At 36.5% G+C, this 20,118-nt stretch overlaps 2 protein-coding genes across 2 annotated transcripts; both read left to right on the forward strand.

Moving 5' to 3' along the window:
• The first annotated feature begins 1,241 nt into the window (after window positions 1–1,241).
• On the forward strand, window positions 1,242–2,562 carry LOC100021998 (olfactory receptor 56A1). Its single transcript, XM_001373950.5, has one exon. The coding sequence runs from the start codon at window positions 1,250–1,252 to the stop codon at window positions 2,204–2,206; it is 957 nt and encodes a 318-aa protein (XP_001373987.5). The 5' UTR covers window positions 1,242–1,249; the 3' UTR covers window positions 2,207–2,562.
• A 12,276-nt stretch (window positions 2,563–14,838) lies between these two features.
• LOC100022032 (olfactory receptor 51V1-like) lies at window positions 14,839–16,236 on the forward strand. The gene has a single exon (XM_001373973.4). It carries the CDS (start codon window positions 14,839–14,841, stop codon window positions 15,784–15,786), a length of 948 nt encoding a protein of 315 aa, XP_001374010.2. The 3' UTR covers window positions 15,787–16,236.
• Window positions 16,237–20,118: the final 3,882 nt, after the last annotated feature.

Here is a 20,118-nt window from a genome sequence, read left to right on the forward strand (position 1 = left end):
TATTTGAATTAAAATTTAAATGTATCTAGTTATTAGTTCAAAGAGTATATCCTTATTAAAGTAGCAAAATCATGAATTATAAAATATTTCAGTTTCAGTCATTTCCAATTCTTCATTATCCCAAATGGTGTTTTCTTGGCAAACATACAGTAGTATGTTTTACCATTTCATTCTCCAACTCATTTTATAGATGAGGAAGTGCGGCAAGCAGAATTAAATAAGTTGCTCAGTATCACACAGTTTGTAAATTTCTGAGGCCAGATTTGAACTCAGATGAATCTTCCTGACTTCCAGCTTGTCCCTGTGCCACCTAACTTCATCCTCTCATGTAATTATAAATGAGTTAAAATTCACATGTTGGCAGTATATTTAAAAGTATTAAATATTAAAACTATGAAAATTTTCTTACTGATAATGATAGGTATTAAAAATGATTAGACAAAACTGGCTTAGCTCAGTGAAAAGTAAAGTATTTTTTTTCAGACTCATCTCAAACATCCACATATCTTGAGGGCTCTGATTAAGACATTTAAATATATGGAATAACACATATCTACTTTGGTTACTCTCTCTTCTATATAACTCCAATCTCAGCAACATTTATCCCATGAATATGTCTCAAGGTAATTTTATCTCTCATCATCATCATCATCATCATCATCATCATCATCATAACATACTTAAAATGTGTTTAAAGGCTTGCAAAATGCACCAAACACATCATTTCCTTTCATTCTCTCTATAATTCTGTATAGAATATTGTTCTAGTTTTTCAAACAAAGAAACCAAAGTCTCAGAAAGATTAAGTAACTAGCCAATGATGACATAGAGAATATATAGTCCATGATTTGAACCCAGGTCTTGTGAGCTCTGTTTAACATTCTGTCCAATATAATATACATACTCAATCTCAACCCTCTCGTGTCCTATAGTTTTATAAGCAAAGAGTGCATGATATAGAAGGGAACTTATAAATCATCAAATTCACTATTTCTTAACTTTATAGATGGGTAAATAGAGATTCAGAAAAAGGAAGTGATCCCAGAAAAGAAAAGGCCAACATTTCTACTTTATTTGTGTATATATTTTGGAGAGTGGGCAGTTATTTCACAAAGAGTAAGAAGTGACCTCAGCTTTACTCACATGAGATGCTGACCCTGCCTGACGAATCCTAGAACAGTCATCTCCTCTGATGAATTGACTCCTGCTTCTACATTTTGCTGGTTTCCAGGTAAACCTTGACCAAACCATGGCCTTCTTAATGGCACCTGGGAACTACAGCTCACCTGCTGCGATCTCCGAGTTCCTCCTCATCTGTTTCCCTGGCTACCAGAGCTGGCAACACTGGCTCTCCCTGCCCCTGAGCCTGCTCTTCCTCTTGGCCATGGCGGCCAATGCTACACTTCTGCTCACCATCTGGTTAGAGGCCTCTCTGCATGAGCCCATGTACTACCTGCTCAGCCTGCTCTCCCTGCTGGATATCGTGCTCTGTCTCACCGTCATCCCCAAGGTGCTGGTTATCTTCTGGTTTGATCTCAGAGCCATCAGCTTTTCTGCCTGCTTCCTCCAAATGTTCATTATGAATAGTTTCCTTCCCATGGAGTCCTGCACCTTCATGGTCATGGCATATGATCGCTATGTGGCCATCTGCCACCCCCTGCGCTACCCCTCCATCATCACTGATCGATTTGTTGTCAAAGCTGGTATATTTATTGTGGCCAGAAATGCTCTCCTCACTGCACCGATTCCTATTCTTTCTTCTCGACTTCGTTACTGTGGAAAAAATATAATTGAGAACTGCATCTGTGCCAACTTATCTGTGTCCCGACTCTCCTGCGACAACTTTACTTTCAACCGAATTTATCAGTTTGTGGCTGGCTGGACCCTCCTTGGCTCTGACCTCATCCTTATCTTCATTTCTTATGCCTTTATCCTCCGGGCTGTGCTAAGGATCAAGGCTGAGGGGGCTGCGGCCAAGGCCCTGAGCACATGTGGCTCCCACTTTATTCTCATCCTCTTCTTTAGCACCATCTTGCTGGTTGTTGTGCTGACAAATGTGGCCAGGAAGAGAGTTCCCATGGACATCCTTATCCTTCTCAATGTCCTTCATCATCTTATTCCCCCAGCCCTGAATCCCATTGTCTATGGGGTGAGGACCAAGGAGATCAAACAAGGGATCCAGAAGTTACTAAAAAGGAGAGTATGAGGACATGGAAGTCATTTTCAACTCAGGACTGTGTCGAGGACTGAAAAATAGGGTAGGGTGAGATATGTTATCCTCTCCTTTATAGTGTCATACCTGGAAATCTGTATCTATCTGTGTGTATTAGGTCCCTCTCCTATATTCTTTCCTTGAGTCTCTGTGTCTGCACCAAGTAAAGATCAAGTATCTATTATGTTTAAAGAAAAGGAATCTAGACTTTTTTAGAGAAAAAACTCAGAATTTCCTCTTTGGAAACTCCCTCTCCAACACTCTTGTTGAATAGTCCTCTATTTTCAGCACAAAGTCTAGTGGAAAGCATCCACCCTCTATCTTGACCCCAGAATTGTCATGTTATTGTTCTCAGGGGCCATCTTTAACCTTTCTTTCCCTAAATATATTTAACTGTACCATTCCCTCGATGTTTGTGTGTTTTATTGTTCTTTCTGTGTAAATGTATGTGACTGATTTGGTGATTCTGGATAATCTCAGTTCCCATTTCCATGTTAACTCTGAAAGGCCTCCATCATCTGTTACCATTTATCTTTGCGGTTATTTCATATTACCAACCCCCACCCCAAACAACATTCTCTGTTTCTCTCAACTGGCCTTTTTTGGTATGCATTTTATGTGTTGTCCTCCTCTACTGGATATAAGCTGACTCATTTCCATAGGACTATCTACCATGCCATAGAAAGCTCTAGAGCTCACTTCACTTCTGAATTATTTGTTCCTATTAGCAGTCCCCTCTGTGCCCAAGGCTTCTCCCTCTGGTTTGCTGGTTCCTCCCAGAACCTCCTATTAAGGAGGCTGCTCAGTATAATCATGCCTTCATTTCACTCCAAACCGCATTGCTGAGTTATCATCACAAAACTCCTCTACTATGCCACTCCCCTCCATTGGGAGCTCTTCTGTCCCAGCATCTCCTTTTCTGTATTGTCTTCCTTCATTAGAATATAAACTTCTTAAGGGCAGGGACCATCATTGATTCTGCTTGAATTTATATTCCCAGTCTCTGACTTAGTAAGCACTTAATAAATGCTTTGCTGACCAACTAAGATTCCATTTCCTTCTTTCATGCCTTTTAGAGACACTACATCTTCAATGAATGCCCTCCTACCAATGCCTTGTTGAATCTATAGCATCCTTTAATGTATACTTTAGTTGCTACCACTAAAGTCACTCCTTATCCCTAAAGTTAACAATTCTTTTTTCTTTTTTAATATTTTATGTTTCCGATTCCAGGTAATAACAATTTTCATCAAACATTCTTTGAAATTATAAGATCCAAATTGTTTCATTCTGCCCCTTCCCTCCCCACCAATTACATGTAATAACAATTTTCAACATACATTTTTTGAAATTATAAGATCCAAATTGTTTCATTCTGCCCCTTCCCTCCCCACTTCCTGTGATGGTAAGCAATTTGATCTTGAAAATATTTTATATCTATATATATGTATATAAATAAATTAAAATGAAATTATTTTGCCAATATATTTATATACATATATGTTTATGTATATGTTAATATAAATAAGTACTATATATTTATATATAGTATATACTCTGAGGTGCATATCCTAACTTCTACTATCTTGATTAATCAGATCACCTGATCTCAGCTGTGAGTTCACTTCAGAGTTCTGTATTCAGAATTCTGATCTCATGGGTCAAAGGGATTCTTGTCTAATAGTATCAATACAGCTCTCCATTGTGGTGCTACCCCAGGAATATTAATCACCAGGGACTCCCCTGTATTATTTAACCAACTCCTACCAGTTAACTTTTACAGGGGGTTATTTACTAAATGACAATACATAAAAATATTCCTTTGTCTTCTCCAGCCTGCCTCATAACTGGACTCACATTCTTTCTATCACCTCAATCTTTGGCAAGATTGGATTAAAAGTCAATGTATGTTTTGTATAAAATATTTACCTGACCAAGTTTACTTCTAAATTATGCATATACTCTAGGCAAATTGACAAATTATCTACATTTAGGCCTAATATAGTGTCTAGCATGTAGTAGACACCACATATATTTTTGTTGATTTTTAAAAATTTAATTGTATAATGTAGATATGGTGTCTATTTGTTTCTAATAGGTTCTCTGAGAACTCAAAAGTTTTTGACAAATGGATGTTATCGAGATCACAGAAATATAGACTTTATCAAATAAAAATTAATATATCAAATGTATTAGTTTATTGATTTAGTAATCAATAAGTTTATTAGTTTAATTTAAGTACTTAATTTAATTTACATTTTAATATTAAAATTAGATGTATTAAATACATAATTTGTCTTTATATACAAAATAATGTAATCAATAAGCTTATTCATTTATCAATTCCCTAACAATTAATTTCATCAGGGTTTCTTTACAATACTTCATAATTTCTAGCTCTCTATTCTTTAACCCAAAGATAGGAAACCAATAGGAATGATCAGGAGGAGAGGTATGTGGATATCAGTTTTCCAGAAGGAATAAAGGGTAGGGAAGGAAGATCATGCTTCCCATTACATGAGCACTATTTACCCTTTTCTAACACCCTTGCCTTTTCTATACACAACTGCTATCCCTTCTCTAATATATCCTCTTCATAATTGCCATTATAGTGTTCTGAAAAAATTAGATTACTTTGTTCAATATTTTCCAATTTCTTTTTAAGACATTTCAAAATTATTTTTTATTAATTTGTTCCATATTCTTATTCTTCCTCTTGCCTTTCCTCTACCCCTTGAGAAGCAAAGCAATAAGTTATGCAAATCATATTTCCATGCTCACCATCAAAACATTTTTTTAAACTCTTACCTTCTTTCTTAAAATTAATACTAAGTCCCGATTCAAAGGCAGAAGAATGGTAAGGGTTAGACAATTGGGGTTAAGTGACTTACCCAGGGTCATACATCTAGGGAGTGAACCAGGGCAGATTTGAACCTCTTGTCTCCAGGAAGTTTTCTATCCACTGAATTACCTAGCTGCCCCCAAAACAATCTTCTTAAAGCACAGATCTGAATGTGTGATTCCCCTTCTCAAGAATCATCAATGCCTTCCTATTGCCTCTAGATTAAAATACACAATACCCATGTTGGATTTTAATTTTATTTTGGAGTCAGCATGTTTATATTTATTTTACATTTTCTCCCAATCTCTATTTTAGCCTAACTGGCTTCCTTATTATTCCATCAATTTAATATTCCTCTTCTTTCCTCTGTTACTTCATGTAAGCTAACCTGCATTTATATAATATATATGTATATACATATATGTGTGTGTATGTTTGTATAGATATATAGTATATGTCTGTGTGTATATGCCTTCATTTAAACTTTAGGACCTCATACTTCTCACATAGGGTATATGGACACCTACTACCAATTCATTCCCATCTGTCCCTAAAAAGAAAGGTGTGGATAGATTTTTCAGAGAAGGATCACTTCCAGTCAGTTGTGATAAAATTTTCTCAACATTCTAGAGTTTCCCTGTTGTGGGTGAAGGCATTTCTCACATTGAGTACATTATTTTTTTTTAGCATCCATTGTTGTTTTTCCATTTATACAAGCTAATCACTTACAATGATGATGCTTTTTAAAACTTAAAAATTATTTATTTATCATTAAAACAAAAGTAATAGCATCATAAGAACTCACAGGAATAATTCAATATCTAAGCCACCCTCCCCTACCAATGCACTCGATATCTGTGGAAGAGAATGATCATATGTTTACAGAAATACGACAAGGGAAGGAAAACACATGAGCTCAAGAGGTATCACAACTCTGGAGTTGTCTTCAGTGCCATTAGTACAATCAAGAAGAAGTGCTCCACACAGATCTGCTTCTCTGCTAATGCTCCTCAGGCAGCCAAATCCTCTTCTTTTCTATCCTTGAAATCTGCGAGTTCTTTCAACGAACAATTGTCCTTAAAAGGAAATTGTGAGAGTGTTACTGATGAGGGCTGGCAGTGGGCAGTAAAGTGTAGTCATAGGAACAAGACTCTCATACTCTGAAATCTCGCATTTCTCACTAATTAGCAATGGTTAAACAACAACTGCAAAACCTGTAGTTTCAGCCTTAGTCAAGCATGAATTGTAGATTGTTCATTTATCTACTCTATGTACTAGATCTGTATCATTCTATTCTAGGCATCAGTTTTGTACCTTCTTATTAATTATTTTATTTTGTTAATTGGCTATATTGTTCTTAGAAATAATTAATCTTATTATTATCTCATTGTTTATATTGATCTTAGAAATAATTAATTACCTACTGCAGCCTTTCACTATACTGCATCCCCTCCCTATGTTTGCATTCTGGTAGGTCAGCAAGTCCTCCTGCGTTGACAAATGATGACAAGATGGACAATGGAGGAATATGGAATCTGCACACTGGGGACTCTGGAATTCCAGAAGAATCCCCCAATTTTGCACATGCTCCTTATTCCTTATGGAAACAAACACCAAAACATACCTCTCCCTGATTTGGAATGGTTGATGCTAAGCTACAATGAATATGCCTACACTGATCCACAGTGTGGAAGCAGCTACCCTTTAGCAGAGCTACTCCAGGCTGTCAGCTCCAAAGAGGCTACTCTACTAGCCCCACTTGGCTACTGACAGCAAAGTCTTGCCTTTGAGACAGATTTCCTGTTCTCTAGAGATTCAAGAGGCAAAAAGCCCTTTAAAGGTTGGCTGAAGAAGATTCTCAGGGAGGTTTGAGCCTCCCATGCCTCTACACCATCTCCTAGAAGAACACTAGGTTTCAAATGTACTACTCTTTAGTTCATCGCTGTAGACCAATCTATTTTTTCTTTATCTCTCCTTTATTGGAGTTATGTGTAAGAATCTTCCTCCCATTTGACAGCAGGGGGCTCCCTGGTTCCTACTTCCTGTCACTATGGGCTGGTTAATCCCCACATTAAAGAAATTAAAGAATTCCTTTTTACACTACACAATTCAGATTTTTATTTCTCTCATGTTTTTAAACCCTTGTTTTCTGGCTTGGAAATGATTAAGTTTCAGTCTGAAGACAGAATAGTGATAAGGACTAGGCAATTATGGTTAAATGACCTGCCCAGGTGTACAAAGTGAGGCCAGATGTACCTAGGATCCCTTACCTCCAGACCCGGCTTTCTAGCCACTGAAACACTTAGCTGCTCCTCTCCTATACTTTACTTCTTTTTTAAAATTTGTTTATTTAATTTAGAAAATTTTTCCATGATTTCATGATTCATGTTCTCCCCCCACCCCATAGCCAACTCACCATTCCACTGGGTTTTACATGTGTCGTTGATCCAGACCTATTGCCATATTGTTAACAGTTGCACTAAGGTGATAGTTTATCCTCTGATATACTTTTAAAAAAACCCTTCATCTTTTGTCTTAGAATTTATGCCATCTGTTCCAAGGCAGTAAAGCAGAAATAGTAAGACAATTTGGGACTAAGTGTCTTGCCCAGTGTCACACAGCTGGGAAACATCTGAGGGCAGATTTGAACCCAGGACCTCCAGTCTAGGTCAGGCTCTCTATCTACTGAGCAACCTAGCTGCTTCTCTTTTGATATACTTTTTTTTTTTAACCCCCTACCTTCTGTTTTAGAATTAATATTGTGTATTGGTTCTAAGACAGAAGAGCGATAAGGGATAGGCAATGGGGATCAAGTGACTTGACTAGGGTCACACAACACATCTCACATACTTATAAGTACTCTGCCTACCTGTTCCTTCCCACTTTTCAATAAACAGCTCAGAATTATCCTCCCTCTGAACTTCCACCTGCTCCATCCTTTCCACATGGAGATGAGAAAGTAAAACTGTCACATTGCCACCAGAGGGCAATAGCGGTAAGCTGAAATTTACTTTCTCCCCAATTTTGCCAGTATCAGGGACAAGAAACCGTCAATAAACATTTTTTAACCACCTAATAAGTGCCAGGCACTCTGCTAGATACGTGTGAAGAATGGTCATAACCAAAACTAAGTCAAAGAATATTAAATATTGAATTTTGCATAAAGTGGATCTTGCAGAGGATCTAGTGAAACTTCTATTTTATATAATAGAGTTTTACACTAAGCCCCAGGAGCATGAAGAGACTCACATGGTAGCAGGGTGGAAGACTTATTTGCCTCTCTACCATTCATCAGCTCAATCTGATCTTTCCTTATTCACCACCAGGAAGGAAATAAGCAAAAGGACCAAGATAGAGATAACTCCTTTTGTATGCACACTTTGTTCTCAAGTTCAGAAATTCAGAAGTCACAAGTAGCCCAGCCAAGAAGAATTCTGTAACCCATTGATACCAGTCTGTTAGTCGCCAATGATTGGAAACAGATCCTCCAAGCCAGCACATGTTAGATTGGTCCAGATAGGGGATAACCCTCCAGGAAGGGGCAGATCTAAGCATATTTATGAGTTCTCCATTACAATTAATTGACCTCATTTCACTAATATGGAGATTGAGGTTCAAAGAAAATAAAAAGATTAACATCTCAAAGTTTGTTCCTTGATAGCAGAGCTGGGACTCAAAACTAAGTTTCATGGTGCCCACATTGTCAAAAAACTGTGTGATTCATTTGTACAATCCAGTGGAAATGCTTTTTAGTTCTGGGAGGGGGAAGGGAAGAGGGGAGGGAAAGAAAATAAATCATGAAAACATGGAAATATTTTTAAAAATAAAAAATGAAACATAAAGACTATATTATTTCATAAAGAGGGATCTATACCTTTGAATTTGTATTATGGTAATGGATGTGGTTCTGAATGACCCAAAAGAGCTGATGGAGGTCATCTGAATCCCATAGATGTGAAAACCACAATGTTTATTTTCTGAAAGTACCAGCTTATATCTGGAGCAGACAGCCTAGCCCTGGCTGCTCAAAGATAAGTTGCTGTTAGTTGCTGCAATGACAGGTTCTTAGAAGAAGAGAGGTTGTCAGAGGAACAAGTCAAGGAAGGATGCATGAAAAACCATGGCACAAGTGTTGCTCAATATGGAGCACAGATATTTTGAAAAGTTAAAATCCCAGAGACATCAGAATGGTGAGAAATGTCTGAGGCTAGCTAGAGTGTCTCTGTGATTGCAGACTTGCTTCATTCTTCTGGGATCAACGAGGCACCTTCTTAAGGGTTGTCATTGCATCAGAGATAGCAACACCACTCCTGCCCCTTCAATGGTTATTGAATTCTCTTCCTCCTGAATATATGGGAAAAGACCATTTCAAACACAAAATTAGAATCTAAGTCTAAATTAGAATTTAAAATCTCTCTACAATTTTTGTGTCTCAACATGTTTCTTTACCTACATTACTTTTAAGACATGGTTGTGTAACTCCTTTAGAGGAGGAAGGACATTATTTAAAGAATAACTATACTCTGTATTGGTCTGAAAATTTCTGGAGTATTTTATTCAGTTCTGGGCACCAAATTTTATCATAGAAATGGATAAGCATTCTGACTGGAGCATGGCCATTCTGACAAGGTGACTTGGAACCATGCCATGTGAGGATTTTTGTGTTTAGTCTGTAGACAAGACTTGAAAGGACAAAATAGCTGCTTTCCAAAAAAAGGCATAATCTGTACTGAAGATAGTGAATTCTCCATCACTGAAAAACATCAGTGACCAAAAACTACTTGAGGGACATTCTTCAGGCAACCCTTGCTCAATTGCACATTGATCTATATGACCTTTAAGGTCCTTTTAAAAAATTTATTTAAAATATTTTTCCATGATTCATTACTTTTTCCACATTTTTTTCCTCCCTCCTCCTGGAGCTGACAAGCAGTTCCACTGGGTTATATATATATATATATATATATATATATATATATATATATATATATATATATATATATATATATATATCATTGTTCATATTTGCATGTTATTCATATTTGCAGTAGAGCAATCCTTTAACATCAAACCCTAATCATATCCCTTTAGAACGAAGTGATCGATCATATGTTTTTCTTCAGTGTTTCTGCTCCCACAGGTCTTTCTCTGGATTTGGATAGCATTCTTTCTCTTAAATCCTTCTGGATTGTCCTGGATCATTACATTGCTAGTTGTAGAAACATCGGTTACATTCAATTGTGCCATAGTGTATCAGTCTCTGTGAATATTCTCCTGATCCTGTTCCTTTTGCTCTGAATCAATTCCTGGATGTTGTTCCAGTTCACATAGAAATCCTCCAGTTCATTATTCCTTTCAGCACAATAATATTCCATCACCATCAGTCGACACAATTTGTTTAGCCATTCCCCAATCAATGGACATCCCCTCATTTTCCAAATCTTTGCCACCACAAAGAATGTGGCTATAAATATTTTTGTACAAGTCTTTTTCCTTATTATTTCTTTGTGGTACAAACCCAGCAGTGGTATGGCTGGGTGAAAGGGTAGACATCTTTTAAAACCCTTTTGACATAGTTCTAAATTGCCCTCCAGAATGGTTGGACTAATTCACAATTCCACCAGCAGTGCATTAGTGTCTTAATTTTGCCACATCCCTTCCAACATTTATTTCTTTTCTGTGCTGCCATATTTGCCAAGCTGTTAGGTGTGAGGTGGTATCTCAGACTTGTTTTGATTTGCATTTCTCTATTAGAACACTTTTTCATGTGCTTACTAATAGTTTTGATTTCTTTATCTGAAAATTGCCTATTCATATCCCTTGCCCATTTATCAATTGTGGAATGGCTTGATTTTTTGTACAATTGATTTGTGGTAATGGGAGTAAATGGAGTAAGAGTTTCTTTAGGTTTCTGCCTCTTCATTCCTCTCTCTATCCCTTCTTAGTGACATAGATAGCATTTATTCAGGACTTTAATGTTTGTAAAACAATTTACATATTTTCTAATTTTACCTTCACAATAATTCTATGAAGCAGGGTCATTATTATTTGCATTTTTCAAATGAGGCAACTCAGCCTGAGAGTGGTTAAGTGTCCTGTCCAAAGTTATATAGCTAGTAGGGAAAGATCTGAATTAAGGGCACCCTAAATCAGGAATTATCTATTACACCACCTAGTTGCCTTGTGATCTTTTCAAACTGAGCCAGGAATTGGGAAGGTAAGAGATCTAATGAGGGGTAAGTGGGTTGCACTTTAAGAAGTGATTATTTTCTAAATAAGAGGGAGAAGAAGCAATGTAAACCATTTGGAAAGTAAGCTTAGACCAGAACATCTGCTTAGAGCCCAGAGAGAATCCAATGCCTGTGATGAATCTCTGGAGCAGAAAAAAGAAGGACAGGTTTCCCATGGGGGAATTATTATACAAAGAGCTCTAAGATAAATATTCCCTGTTGATTCCATGCAGACATCTCTTCCATGCAAACTTCAAAGTAGGGAAAGATGCTACCTAAGAATCTCAGAGAGTGAGTTTTCCAAGGAGCAAGGAGTAGCCCTGGGCTACAGGAGTTTCTGATGTAAACAGAAATTGGTGAGGATGGAGAGCAGATATGTGGTTCTAGTTCCAGAAGCTGTTGCCTAAAGGTCAGTGTCTTTATTTATTAGAACTATACACAGGGCATCACTTTTGTTGAGAGAATTAATGGAGTAGGAAATGGATAGGAGCTTTATCACCTATTCACTGGTTTCCTTTTACAATTCATAGGTCCACACTGACTCCACTTTAAATATCTGTAAAGAAGAATTTGGAATAGATAGTCCTTCAGTTGTTTTCTAATTCTGGTGTTCTGTGGTCCTGTGATTAATTCATACATTTGTCATAATTCTCTGTCCCACCAAGTGGGTCATTTGTACAAATTAATATAGGAATTTAGAGATACTAGTGTTTACTCAGGCCCCTGCTCTTAAAAGGAAATATCTAAGATTGAAAGCAGGGAGTAAAAATATAAAGAAAGGGACATTGGACTGTATCTTAATAGGAAAATTTCACTTTATTCCATTTTTTCTAGATGAGAAGCCTTGATTCCTTAAACTAGAATTCCTGCATGTTTCCCTATCTTCCATTCTTTTCTATGCCTCCCTTCCCAAACATAGTATCTCATGTTCTACTCTGCTTTCCAAAGCAGGCTCTTTTTTGTATTTCCTCCTAGAGGAAAAGCTGTCCAAGATGATGTCCTTCTTTTAGGAGTGATACAATGGTTTTGCCTGACCCTGCTGTTCAGACAACAATAATAATAATAGTAATAATAATGATGATGATGATGTTGGTAAAGAGAGCTAGAATTTAAACACCAGTGTAAAATTTGTAGAGGATTTTACATATATTATTTAATTTGACACTAAAATAACCTTGGACAGTAGGTGCTATTATTATCCTCAGTTCAAAGCTGAGGAAACTGAGATTGAGAGAAGTTAAGTGATTTGCTCAGTCATTTGTTAACCTGTAACACTGAAGCAGTCCGAGATAGAGAGAGAGAGAGAAAGAGAGAGAGAGAGAGAGAGAGAGAGAGAGAGAGAGAGAGAGAGAGAGAGATGAGGAGAGACAAAAGTGGTTCTCTAAGTCCTTCTCCCTGCTCTGATTTAAGCCTAACTTGCTTCACTCTAGAAACCTGAGTCCCACACAGCTCTCCATACCTCATTAATCTCCTTTCCCTTGGAAGCCTGTTATACTTCTCTAAACATCCTATCCAAACCAAATCACAACCTCTGCTGTCCAGTCCCAAGCAAATACTCTTAGCAAAGTTTGTTCTTTTCATCAGGTCTGGGTCTATATGAGAATCGAATTGATTGCCATCAGGGACATTTCTCTGATTCAAGCTTTCTCATTTTCCACAAAGGCCAACCCAAGGATTTCTGTGTCTCTTCAACTTTAGTTGGTATTTCTTTATCCTTGCCACTCTTATTAGCTAGTGCTTATCTCTATTCTCTCCTTAGGTCTGCTTTATCTATCTTTTGTTCCAGAAATTAAAAAACAACAACAACTCTGCTCAGGTTTATGAGTTAATGATAGAGGGAAGCTAGTGAGGTCAGTGTATTGAGAGATACACAAAGACATGAAAGGTACTGGGTTCAAATATGGTCTCAAATACTTCCTACCTCTGTGACCTTGGGCAAATCACTTAACCCCCACTGCCTAGCCATTACTGCTCTGCCTTGAAACCAATACACAGCATTGATTCTAACATTGAAGGTAAAGGTTTTTAAAAAATAATTAATGATAAGAACCTTATGGGGAAGACTTTTGGAAAACAGTATCAAGCAGAAACCAATAAACCAGTTTTGAAAAAATGCTATAAATTAATCAATTAAATATTTTTAAATGAAGGGGGAATGGGCTAAAAGAGAGTGTAGCTAATAACAAGCATGGGGTCACAGTGGCACACCAAATATTTCCAAAGGAAAATAATCATGCCAGGCTGCATTGCTAAATATTAAAGTGATTTTGCATGAACTTAGTGAGGCAATTTTGCTCAATCAGTTGTGCTTATCTCATGGAAAACTTCATGGAAAGGATTGTGGGGATGGGCTACTGTTTCACAAAAATAGAAGTATGAATCTGTTTCCCTTTCATCAGGAACTTGTTCTGAGAAGGCATCACAAAGAGGTTCAAGGAAGGGAATGGTGTCATTGGAAGTATCAACCATCAGACCTGCCTATCCTGTTCTTCACTTCATCAAGGCACTGACCATGGACATTCTTCCATTGTTGACATTCTGTTCTAAATTATCTCCCAACCATCTTTCAAGAAACTTCATGGATTCTGTGTTCAAGACTTTTCTTATGGTTCATTGCTGTACTTGTCTTCTTCCCTGGCGATCTCTGGGCTAATGGAGTTGCACCACCAAACTATAGATAGATATTCAGAAATAGTCTTGAGTTTCTTGTAAAAAGGCAAAACAGATAAAGGATCACCCATATCACTGGGGGTGAGCTTGAGAGAGACATGTGGGTTTTTAAAAATATAAAGTAATTCTGACTAACAATATGAACCTTAGCATGTCCAAGCAAAGTCCATTGCCATAGCTTTCTTGTATTCATTTAAGAGAGTCATTGCACACCTACCCATCCACAACTCCTACTCTCCAAAGCTGTGGCTACTGTCTACATACCATTGTAGTCTCAGAGGCATCTCCCAGCAGCAGCAGGATATATATATATATATATATATATATATATTTATATATATATATATATATATATATATATATATCGACAGCCCCTACTTTGACCAGGATAAAGTTCACAGCAGCATTTTGATCTCAAGAACTTTACCTATAGGATTCTAGGCATTTACTGCTTGATCACTTTCTCTCCTCCTTTATTTTGATCTTTTAGAAGTATTATATGCAGAAAATGACTCCTTATTATTATTCACCTTGAAATATTTGAAGGACTATAATGTATAAAAATATTGGACTTATTCTTCCTTGCCTCAGAGAGAAGAACTAGGAGATGTAGACAGAAATTACAAGGGCAGATTTCAGATCAGTGTAAAAACTTGCCAGAAATAAGAGTTGTCTAAAAGAAGTGTGAGATCCCCTTCCCTAGAGGTTTTCAACTAAAGGTTGTATAACCATTTTCCCACAAGCAATAGAGATCATTTTTAGTGTAGTACTGGTTGGACAAGATCTCTTCTGAGGTATCTTTCAGGTCTGAATTTCTCTAATTCTGAGACATTATCATACTCTCTATGAGCAAAGTTTCTCAAAAAAAACAGCCTTCTAACATCATGTCCAGTACCTTAGATGGAAATTCTAGTTATTTTACCTTTCTGCTTACAGGTTTCCCTGGCCTAGAATGGGCTCACCACTGGATCTCTATCCCTGTCTTCTCTGTATACCTGACTGCCATACTGGGCAATGCCACAATCCTCCACATTGTTCGCACTGATCCCTCTCTTCACCAGCCAATGTATTACTTCTTGGCAATGCTGGCAAGTACAGACTTAGGCTTGTGTGTATCTACCATCCCTACAGTGCTAGGGGTTCTGTGGTTTGACTTCCGTGGCATCCACCTCTATCCTTGTGTTCTCCAAGTCTATGTGTTTCATGCCTTCTCCTTCATGGAATCAGCCATGCTCTTTGCCATGGCCTATGACCGCTTTGTTGCCATCACCAACCCTCTTAGGTATCCCACCATACTCACCAGCTCTCGGGTGGTGATGATCATACTGACACTAGGGTTACGGAGCATAATTTTCACCATACCTCCTATTATACGCCTACTCTGGCTCACTTACTGTCGTAATAATGTACTCTCCCACTCTTACTGCTTGCATCAGGATATGATTCGCCTTTCTTGCTCCAATACACGATTTAATAGCTTGTATGCCTTGATTGTCATCTTACTCTCCATGGGGTCAGACTTCCTCTTTATTCTGCTTTCCTATATCATGATCTTTCACTCTGTTTTGACCATTGCTTCCCGTAGGGAGCAACTCAAAGTCCTCAACACATGTGTGTCTCACATCTTGGCTGTTCTATGCTTCTATGTCCCAGTGTTGGGTCTGTCCATCGTGCACCGGTTTGCTAGGCACTCCTCACCCATAATACATATTGTGATGGGTAATGTGTACATCCTCTTCCCACCTCTCATGAACCCTCTCATTTACAGCATCAAAACTCAACAGATCCGTAGGGCTATAATCCGAATTATTTCTCTGAAAGGTTGCAGATAATTATAAAGCCTCTGAAGCTCAAACAAGTTCTTATCATCTACAAAAAGGCAAATTTTCTTTGTAAATGTGACAATTTCAATGTAGCATGGTTCCCTCTTTCCAGTCCCTTCCATAAGTATCTGGGTCACTTATCTTTTCCCTTCCTCCCAGTTTTCCCACTCTTGACTCCCTATCCATCAATCCATACCTATGCAAGGAACATCAACTCAATTTATTATGAGTTGTAAGAAAACACAACTTGGAAGGAATGTCTGCTGGCATAGAGACAAAATAAAATAGTTGTAGAAGCCATTCTAAGTATAAACAAAAATTCTTTAGGGCAAACCAAAATAAATTACATAGTTTTAGAGTTAGAAGGGACTTCAGTGGCCATACAGTATATTTCATATCTTGAAGATATGAAATGAAAGGCAACACACTTATTTCCCTAGAACTCTTTCCCCTTTTTAATAGTTCTAATTATGAGGCAGTTTTTCCTAACTGTAAGCCTAAAGGATCTTTTACCAATTTTTACCCATTGCTTTTGGTTCTGTCCTCTGGGACCAAATAAAATGGATAGATTACTCCTCAAGGTGACAGCCTGTCAGATACTTGAAGAATAGCATTTATATCTATTACTTTACTATAAAAAATGAGGAATACTTAACCTTGGGAAAAGAATACAACATTATGGGTAATATGAATTATTGGTTTGGGGTCAAACATTCTGCCCTAATGACTAGCTGGCAATGAATTTCTTCCTATTTCACATAATGCTTTGTCTGTAGCTCCCATGTGCACTGATCCCACTCTCACAAAATAAACATTTTTTTGTGTGTATTCATTCTTTAATCTTCCTACTTCTAAAATATATGACCCCCAGGACAGAATGTTTTCTGATACTATTCTTACTTCTAGCCTCTGAAAAATTAAAATTATACTTATGAACAAGTAAACTTTTCTCATGAAAATGTTATGGCTATCTCTAGTGCATTAATTTATCTAAATACCTTTTGAATATTTTATATTATTTGCTTCTAAGAAATTTACTGTTGTTCACAATTAAATAAAAAATAAATCAACAATATAATTTGACTTTAAGGTGATTTAATATTCCTTAGTTACCATACCTCAGGATTCAGGGTTGATTCTATCCATATAGACTTTATTTTGTGAAAAATATTATCAATATCCATTTTGGCATCTGTCTTTAGCATAATGATTATTTATCTTTTCATTATCCCTCTATACATTAAGAAGAAATAACAAAAATGTGTAAAGCACCTGTGTCACCTCATTTGTATATTTAGATAGGAAATAGTAACCATAGCATTTAGAGAAGAAAGGGACCTCAGAGACCAACATATAGCATCCTTTTATTTTACAAAAGTTGAATTTGAGCTCAAGAGAATTGAAGTCACTTGCCCAATGCAAAGTCATATAGTTGATGACCAGAAGTGATACTCAAAAGGAAATTGTAGTCTAAATATAAGAACATAACATATAATATAATATATAATATAATAAACAATACATATAATATAGTGATGAAGGGAAAGTGGAGAACCCAACTGAAAACAAAGTCCAATTGTACTGTCATTGTTTAGTGTAACCAACACCTTCCACCTGATGCCCAACATTACAGCAAAAGCCATAATACCTCCATGGGGCAAATTTGCAAGATCATCTCCTTTAACTGATTCCATTCATGAAGAGGAAAATGAATAGTTAATTGGTGCCAAAATTGGATGGGTGGAGAAATTCAGACAATTTTGTCAATAATAAAAAGAACCATGAGATATATATATATTTCTCAATATATATATATATATATATATTGAAAAATATATATATATTTCTCAAGAACCATGATATATATATATTAAAACATATTCTATTCATAGCATTAAATATATCCCAATTATATGTAAATATTTAAATAATTTATTCATTTATTTAGAATATTTTTCCATGGTTACATGATTCATAATTATTCCCATCCCTCTTCCTTTCCCCCCTTCCTTGAGCTGACAAGCAATTCCACTGGGTTATACATGTATCATTGTTTAAAACATATTTCCATGTTATTCATATTTGCAATAGAGTGATCTTTTAACACCAAAACCCCAATCATATCCCTATCAAATCATGTGATTAATCACATGTTTTTCTTCTGCATTTCTACTCTCACAGTTCTTTCTCCACATATGTATAGCTTTCTTTCTCATAAGTTCCTCTGGATTGTCCTGGATCACTGCTTTGCTGGTTGTAGAAACATCTGTTATATTCAATTGTGCCATAGTGCATCAGTCTCTGTGTACATTCTCCTGGTTCTGTTCCTTTCGCTCTGCACAAATTCTTGGAGGTCTTTCCAGTTCACATAGAAATCCTCCAGTTCATTATTCCTTTCAGCACAATAGTATTCTATCACCATGCGATACCACAGTATGTTCAACCATTCCCCAATTGATGGACACCCCCCTCATTTTCCAATTTTTTACCACCACAAAGAGTGAAGCTACAAATATTTTTGTACAAGTCTTTTTCCTTATTATCTCTTTGGGGTACAAACTCAACAGTGGTATGGCTGGGTCAAAGGGTAGGCAGTCTTTTAAAGTCCTTTGCATATATTTCCAAATTGCTCTCCAGAATGGTTGGACCAATTCATAACTCCACCAGTAGTGTATTAGTGTCTTAATTTTGCCACATCCCCTCCAACATTTATTCCTTTCCTGTGCTGCCATATTGGCCAATCTGCTAGGTGTGAGGTGGTACCTTAGAGTTGTTTTTACTTGCATTTCTCTAATTATTAGAGATTTAGAACATGTTTTTCATGTGATTAATGAAAGTTTTGGTTTCTTCATCTGAGAACTGCCTATTCATATCCAATTATCATTGTTGATTGGGGAATGGCTTGATTTTTTTTGTAAATTTGACTTGGTTCTTTATATATTTGGGAAATTAAACCTTTTTCAGAGAATTTTGTTATAAAGGTTTTTCCCAGTTTGTTGTTTTCCTTCTAATTTTCATTACATTGGTTTTGTTTGTACAAAACCTTTTTAATTTGATTTAAGCAAAATCATTCAGTTTACATTTTATAATGTTCTCTATAACTTGCTAAGTTTTAAATTCCTTCCTTCCCCCCAGATCTTACAGGTATACTATTCTATGCTCACCTAATTTATTCATGATTTCATTCCCTATATTTAAGTCATTTATCTATTTTGAATTTATCTTGGCATAGGGTGGGAGATGTTGATTTAGACCTGATTTTTCCCATACTGTTTTCCAATTTTCCCAGCAGTTTTTGTCAAATAGTGAGTTCTTGACCCAAAAGCTGGGATCTTTAGGTTTATTGAACACTAGCTTGCTGAGGACATTTACCCCTAATCTATTCCATTGATCGACCCTTCTGTCTCTTAGCCAGTACTGTATTGTTTTGATGGCCACCACTTTATAGTACAGTTTAAGATATGGTACTGCTAGGTCCCAATTCTTCATATTTTTTTTCATTATTTCCCTTGATATCCTTTATCTTTTGTTCTTCCAAATGAACTTTGTTATAATATTTTTTCTAATTCAAGAAAAAAAAAATCTTGGTACTTTGATAGGTATGGTGCTAAATAAGTAAATTAATTTGGGTAGGATTGTCATTTTTATTATGTTAACTCATCCTACCCACAAGGAATTAATGTTTTTCCAATTATTTAGATCCAGTTTTAGTTGTGTGACAAGTGTTTTGTAGTTGTGATCATATGATTCCTGTATTTGTCTTGGTAGATAGATTCCTAAATATTTTATATTACTTAGAGTGATTTTAAGTGGAGTTTTTCTTTCTACCTCCAGCAGCTGATTTTTTTTGGAAATATATAGAAATGTTGATGATTTATGTGGGTTTATTTTGTACCCAGAAACTTGGCTAAAGTTGTTGATTATTTCTACTATCCTTTTAGCTAATTTTCTAGGATTCTTTAAGTAGACCATCATATCATCTGCAAAGAGTGACAATTTAGTTTCCTCTCTTTTTCTTCTCTAATTGCTATCACTAACATTTCTAGTACCATGTTAAATAATAGAGGTGATAATGGACATCCTTGCTTCACTCCTGATTAAATTGGGAAGGCTTCTAACTCGTCCCCATTGCAGATGGTATTGTGGTGGTGGTGGTGGTGACAGTAGTAGTAGTAGTAGCAATAGTAGTTAGAATTTACATAGATTATAAATTCCCTGAGAGCAGGAACTGTCTTTTGACTCTTTTTGCATTCCCGAGGCTTAGCACAGTACTTAGCCCATAGTAGGCTCTTAAGAAATATTTATAGATTGATTGTTATTATATTCAGGGTTTGCAAAGTA

Source organism: Monodelphis domestica, chromosome 4 (assembly GCF_027887165.1).
Source record: "Monodelphis domestica isolate mMonDom1 chromosome 4, mMonDom1.pri, whole genome shotgun sequence".
NCBI lineage: Eukaryota > Metazoa > Chordata > Mammalia > Didelphimorphia > Didelphidae > Monodelphis > Monodelphis domestica.